Raw genomic sequence first — 7479 nt, forward strand, 5'->3', positions numbered from 1 at the left:
GACGCCCCCCCCCCCCCCACAGTGCACGAATTTCGTGCACCGGGCCCCTAGTATATATATATAAAAGCCTAAGTTACTGTACTGACTGAATGACCACTCGACCTATCGCTATGCCGCTCCACACAAGAGCTGCCCCCTGTGGTCAGTGTATTACCACAGCCAACCTCCCTTGGCTTTTTCCCTCAGCCCCTCCCGACTGCTGGCTGGCCCCTCCGATTGGCTCCAATGGGGGGGGGGCTGGCCAGGTAATGTCCCACAGCCCCTCCCACCCTGGCTGGCCAACCTCCTGTGGCCCCTCTCCTCGGCTGGCCTCCTGTGGCCCCTCCCCTTGGCTGGACAACCCCTATCAGCCCGATTGGGAGTGGACCAACCTCTCACAGTCTTTCCCCCCAGGCCCTGATTGGGGAACCATAGGCCAACCTCCCATGGTGCCTCCCCCTGGCTGGCTGTTCTCCCTGATAGCCCCGATTGGGGGGCCAGCTGGCCAACCTCCCACAGTCCCTCCCCCTGGCCAGCTCCCTAATAGGCCTCAATTGCCGGCCAGGCCAAGGGACCCTATCTGTGCATGAATTTGTGCACCGGGCCTCTAGTATCTCTATATATTTGAATTTTCCAGCTTTCTTCCTGTTACTGATTTCTTAATTTATCATATTGTGATTGGAATAGGTAGTTGGTTTGATTTCAGTCTTCTTAAATTTGCTAAGATTGTTTGTGGCATGTCATATGATTTATCCTGGTGAATTTTTTGTGTGCACTTGAGAAGAGTATATTTTGGTGCTGGTTCTATAAATGAGTGTGACAGGGGATGGAGCCCCAACCCCCCTTTATAGAAGGCATGTTCTATAAACGCATGTCAGGTCCATTTGATCTGAAGTATATTTTTATTCCAGTGTTTCTGTGTTGGATTTTTGTCTGGATGATTTATCCATTACTGAAAATTTGGTATTGAGGCATGATATTTCAAATACCTCCAAAACTTGCTTTCCAAAAATTGTATATTTTATGTATTTGACTGGTACCTTGTATTTAAAATTATTTCCTTTATAGGTAAAATTTGTTATCACACTCCAAACTTTATTTTATACTTTTGATTTATGATCCATGCTTGAAACATATTAACAATTACCTTCGACTTAAAAGTTTTTTAAATACACGTAGATGTGGTTATCAGGTGCTTGTGTTCATGAAATTTTTACTTTTTAAATCAATTTGATGTATTTAATACTTCTATTATTCTTTTGCTCATTGTGCATATGGAGAATCCTGTGATGTGGGTGTCTTGTGTTCTCCCCAAAGAAACAAACTTAAAAGGACACTATACTAGTAAAGGGTAGAACAGGGATGAGAACTCATTTCTCAAATCTTAGTTCATTATTTTTTGCTGTTCAGATCATATACTCTTCCTATGTGGGACTGTATTTATAAATCCCTGGTTTTTGTTTTGAATATATGCCAGCTGGCTTCAATATTTATTTGTGTTGGAAAGAATTGAGTATATTATTATTTTGTTTTTCAGGGGTTCTCAACCAAATAAGACAGTAGATAAGAATTGTTCAAAGCGGGCTACACATACCAAAGAAAAGAGAAGAGGTGATGATGGCATTTCTCTTGTAGTGTCTGATACTCAGTCTAAAGGTTTGTTTAACTTTGAAAACTTGTTATTTAAATTTTTGTGTATTGCACTTGTAATAATTTTTAAAAATAGAGAGAGAGAGAGAGAGAGAGAGAGAAAGAGAGAGAGATATGAAAGAGAAAAATTCATCAGTTGACTCCTATACGTGACTGCCTGGGAATTGAGCCCACCATCTTCAGGATGAAGCTCCGACCAACTGAGCCACATAGCCAGGGTGCATTTGTAATAATTTCAAAATTTATGAATAACTTTTTTCAATTTTATGTTTGAAGGATATGTGAAAATAAAGGTAGATTATTTTAGCAACTCAAAGAAAATAGCTAAATTTATAATATGTTTCCTATAGTATATATTTCTTGTTCTATTTATTAAATCCAATAGTAAATTTGATTATGTTGTTGTTGGGGCTGGGCATAGACCTATAAATTTATAATGTTTGTTTAGCTATTTCTGAGTGTTGTTTCCATGGATATGTTTGGGATTGTTATTGCTAACTATATTATTATTATTATTATTATTACTATTATTATTATTAGCAGCTTCCCACTATTTATCCTCCTATGAAATATATATTTTATTCATTAGAATTTCTCTCAATTCTAGGAAGATGCCAATACAAGCCATTATTAGCATTTTTAAAGGTAAATACATCCCAGACTACTGAAAATTCTTTGTAGGCCTCCTGACATGTAGGGTTAAGGAATTTACTTATTTTTTCTTTTTTGTCTCTTTTAAGAATTTAAAATAATTTTCACAATTTACTACATTAATCAGATGTGAAACTAACATCTTCATGGATCTCTTGGATTATTGCTAGCTCAACTTAGTGAGGTATCTTATTTTCTAAATAATTTTTAAATTATTCACAATAAATGATGGTCCTGTAATGACACCACAGAATTACTTTGTAGTTTTTTTGAAACACAGCTCTTTACACATTTTTAATTAGCTTTTTCATAGAAGAGACAAACTTAAAAGAACACTACACTAGTAACTTTGATGTATATAAGACACCAGCTGCAACTTTTATGAGGGCAGTCTATATAGAAAACATGTGACTTCATATTCATAATCTTTGAATTAGTCACTAACTGTCTGCATTTAATGAAAGACATTTCTTTTCTTATGAATTGTGCTTTCCCAGCAATAATTACCTTTGGCTATCAAATATCAGTATTTGTACAAATGGGCTCAGTTTAGATACTATCAAGACACCATTAAGCCCTCACATTCCCCTGCTTTTCTAGATATAATAGGAATAGTTGAATTTTGCTTTCTGATTGGTGCCCTTCATATTTCAAAGTCACAGTGGAATTTTATATTTACAGCAGGGGAAAAAATGCATGATAAAAGAAATGCTTTATACTTTCTTAGTATTCCTGAAGTTTCTCCTCATAGGTAAAGTGATTTTAAAAAAATAGGTATTGCCTGTCCAATGTAGCGCAGTTGTTGAGTCTACAACCTATGAACCAGGAGGTCATGGTTCAATTCCTGGTCAGGGCATATGCCTGGGTTGTGGGCTCTATACCCTGGTAGGGAACGTGCAAGAGGCAGATGATCAATGAGTCTCTCTCATTGATGTTTCTCTCCCTCTCCCTTCTTCTCCGAAATCAATAAAAAAAATTAAAAAAAATAAAATTAGGTATTGAAATGTTATAAAAAATCACCATGTTTTGATAACTATTGATGACTGTGTCTCATACCAGTTGTTTAACAGAAGGCCATAAATTAATGGGAATTCTGAATTATAGCCCATGTTTACCATTCTTTTGTAGCAAATTAAGTTTGTCTTGTGGAAATTGTTTTTAAGAAAATAATACAATAAAATCCTATATAATAATAGGTTAATATGCAAATTGACAGAAAGGTAGAATGACTGGTTGCTGTGATGCATGCTGACCACCAGGGGGAAGACTCTCAACGCAGGAGCCGCCCCCTGGTGGTCAGTGCACTCCCACAGGGAGTGGCAATGCTAAGGATGTCCAACTGATGGCTTAGGCCCACTCACCATGGGACATCCCTGGGGGCTCCCCGACTTTGAAAAGCTGCAGGCCGGCTGAGGTACCCCCTCTCCCAAGTGCACGAATGTTGTGCACTGGGCCTCTAGTATTAAATATTTTTTGTTTACAGAAATTTTTCATCTCATTGACTTTATATACTAGTAATATTTGCAAGTTAAGTTATATATATTACACAAGTAGAATCCTATTTTTACAATGTCTAGCTCAACCTAATAAATTAGTTTTCCATGGGATGGTTTTGGGGCATGTGCAAATATTAAACTAGTTAAAGGAAAATTCCTGTGTAAACTACTTTTATAGTTTACAAAGTTAATGTGCTTTTCAAAATACTGTGTTGATGATTTGGTGGGGGGAGGTTTGTTTTCCTGGGGGAGGAAGCAAAGAGCATTTTCTTTGGAAATTGGAAGATTGTTGACTGTCTTGGAGTTTTTGCCCTCAAACACAGTGCCTGTGTTTTAAGCAACAACAAAGATATTATGACTGTTAGTCATTAGGTGTCTATGAAGTTAGAGTAGGAGCAAGAATAGTTTGTAGTATTGAAGGAACTTTGAATGAATGGAGAGGTCAGGCTAGTTAGTGTGACATGAAGTCTATGTTATGAATTCAAGGAAGCTGCTTGGGACTTGCTGTGCATAAACTTTGAGCTTCTATTTGAGTTTCATATAGATTCAGAAAGCAAAGTAGTTCAGGATAACCTTCAGTTAGTTAGAATCTATTGGAAGGTATTTTTGTATAATACATATATTTGATAACTGAAATATTAAGCATTTTTAGTAATAATCGCCATGAGTTTCAAAAGAATGCTTTCTTGTCTGAAAAAAGGGAGCACTTTTTTCTCTGTAGGGTAATAGATTTATTGGAGACTTCAAATGACAGGGTCTTGATTTTTAAAAAGAAGAAACTAACTGTAAAGCAAATTGATATTGTGAATGATTATGTATCACAGTCAGATGATGAAGAAAGGTAGTTTGGCTCCTTTTAAAAGAACAGTGATCAATACTCTTTCAAATTATTGGTTCTTTTCAATTAGCTATCTATCTATCTGTATATAGCTTACATTTTAAAAAGACAACTAATTTCTAAAATCAATGAATTATAAAAATGTTTTAAGACATGAATTATCCACATTTTATTAAGACCCCCCCCTCCTCCTTTTTGGTTGTACAGTTGAATGCAGTTACAGCAAAAGGTAAAAACATTTTGGGGTTGCTTTGCTTTGGTTACTAATGAATACTACCTTTTTACATACTTTCCTCATATTTATTGTACAAAGAATATTCACTTTGTGTATGCATTTTAAAATAGGGCATCTCTTAATACTTATCCATGTCAGCATGAGAATTTTACAGTGGACTTCTTTTTTAAATTAGCTTTGGAAGTAGTATAACAATTTTGATGATGTTTCTGAGAGCTCTTCTAAAAGGAATTCTTTCAGTACTTTATGGTTATGTTTATGACCCTTGTTTTTTTAAGATCTTAACAGTGAAAGTAGAGGTTGTGATCATCTTGAAGAGGAGAGCAGAAACAAGAATGGTACATGTTTTGATTCAAAAATGGAACCCACTCTGATTTCCAGGAAGAGAAAGAAAAGGCTTAGAAGTAATTTACCTGATTCTTATAATTCTACTTCTTTTTATAAATCAGCAGAACTGACAGTAAGTAGAGGTATTTAGATGTGACATGAAGTAATTTGTGCTATGATAAAAATGAATTGACCATGGCCAAATGATGTTTTTCTAGCTTTATTCTTTTATCATCAGATTTCTTTGTCTATTTTTTAAATTAAAAAAGGATTTAAATGAAACTTTTTAACATTTAATACAGTTATTGAAACAAACTTGAATGAGTTAAAAAGTTAAGTTTGCTCCTCCTTTGATTCCACTCGTTACTTAGTACATTGGTGTACATTTCCTTCAGATGTGTTTTCTATTATTTTCCTTTGTTTTAGCCAAATACTATTTGTGCTGTGCAGTTAATTGCTTTTTCACTTGGCCTGTAAAATTATCAGATTTATTTTAACAGTAGAAATTTGCTTACCAACTTCTTTCAGCTTCTCTTATCTAGAGTTTGTAAGTAAAGAATTACCATTTTTAGTGCATATAGCACCTATTTTCAAAGACTTAATATTGAGTAACAGTCCTATATAATAAAAGGCCAATATGCAAATAGACCGAATGGCAGAACGATTGGTCGCTATGATGCGCACTGACCACCAGGGGGCAGATGCTCAATGCAGGAGCTGCCCACTAGTGGTCAGTGCACTCCCACAGTGGGAGCTCTGCTCAGCCAGAAATGGAGCTCACAATTGGCGAGCGCAGTGGCGGTGGCAGGAGCCTCTCGCGCCTCCACAGCAGCGCTAAGGATGTCCGACTAATAGTTTAGGCTCGCTCCCTGTGGGCTCCTGGACTGCGAGAGTCACAGGCTGGGCTGAGGGACGCCCTCTGAGTGCACCAATTTTGTGCACCGGGCCTCTAGTAAAAATATAAGGAGACAGCTTTTGATTTCTTTGATTCACAAGGCATTTCAGGACTTTCAGTATCTTTGAGTTATAATTATAAACATGACTTAAATTTATACAGTAACAGATGTGAAGGCAGTGATTGATTTTCACAATTTTTTATATTGTTATCTGATTAAGTTTTTAATTTTTTGCTCTTGTTACTAGCTACTTCTCTACAATATAGAGGAGAGAGCATGGCTCCTGAAGATATATAGACATGATGTCATATGGCTCTTTCCTTTTATAAAATAAAACTTAAAAAAAATTCTCTCATTCTAAAGTTGACTTAGATCATGGAAGACCGTCTGAAGCCCTTGTAAATATGGGAGCCTCACCATCCTATCCTTTTAAAAACTGTTTAGGTGTCTGATTAGACAGTATATCTTTATACTTGGGAGACAACTACAAGAGTAATGCAGTATAATTGTGTAGTTTTCTATCCCTTTATTATAAAAATGATATATTTTTACTTTTATATTCTCCTTTAGGAATTTAAACTTAAAAAAATTCATTATGCTAGCCCATTTTGAAAAATGCTAATTTTTTGTATGCATTTATTTATGTTCAGAAAGAACAAGAAAATGACTCAACAGTATCGTCTGAGTTTGAAACGCAAAGTGAAAACCATGATCAAGATCCAAAACTGCTTAAAGAAATTACACCTGAACCTATGAAAAGTGACTTTACTGAACTATCTTCACTTAACAGTCAGGAATTGGCTTTGAGTGCTGCTCCCAGAAGCACTTCTGACTGTTCAATCACTGAAACTGTTGAGAGCTCCATTTCCACTGATACTTTGGGGATTGCTACCCTGGTTGAGAAGGATGAGAATAAGTTAAACACAATAGAAAAGCCTGTTTTAAGTGAACACAGTGAAGGCAACCAATCATTGATCTCAGCTGAACCAAGTAAGTAATAGGAGGATTATTAAGGTCTTAATTTTTTCTGCTCTACTTAGTTATTTTATTTCTTCTCTTGAACAAATTTGGCTAAGGCAATAAAAGATTTATGACATCACTGTGGGGTATATTAACTTTAGAAAAAAAAGACTTGTGGTTTTGGGACTTTATGAAGCTTTAATATTGATTTCGTTAAAAACAATGAAGTAATTTTTTTTTTAGATTAGTATACTGTAGTTAATCTCATCAGATTTTAAAAGATCCTATAAGAATCATCATTATTGCCATTTGGTTGATGAAGCTGAAGTACACAGAGTTTAGGTGCTGTTTAATTATTGTCATTAATTTTTATTTAACTTTTGAGTATTTGATGTTGTCACATGGTACATAAAAGGATATACAATGAATAGTCTTCCACATCTTTCC

General features: G+C 35.7%; 1 protein-coding gene across 11 annotated transcripts in view; it reads left to right on the forward strand.

Annotated features, from left to right (window-relative positions):
- The window catches only part of SENP7 (SUMO1/sentrin specific peptidase 7), a 159520-nt gene that overhangs the window by 105199 nt on the left and 46842 nt on the right, over positions 1-7479 (forward strand). For all 11 annotated transcript variants that reach the window (XM_015571282.1, XM_006774977.2, XM_015571281.1 and 8 more), the window contains 3 exons: positions 1517-1635; positions 5128-5309; positions 6723-7062. In XM_015571282.1, the coding sequence (XP_015426768.1) occupies positions 1517-1635; positions 5128-5309; positions 6723-7062 (641 nt within the window). The remainder of the gene's footprint in view (positions 1-1516; positions 1636-5127; positions 5310-6722; positions 7063-7479) is intronic.

This window comes from Myotis davidii, unplaced genomic scaffold (genome assembly GCF_000327345.1).
Source record: "Myotis davidii unplaced genomic scaffold, ASM32734v1 scaffold48, whole genome shotgun sequence".
NCBI classification, from domain to species: Eukaryota; Metazoa; Chordata; class Mammalia; order Chiroptera; family Vespertilionidae; genus Myotis; species Myotis davidii.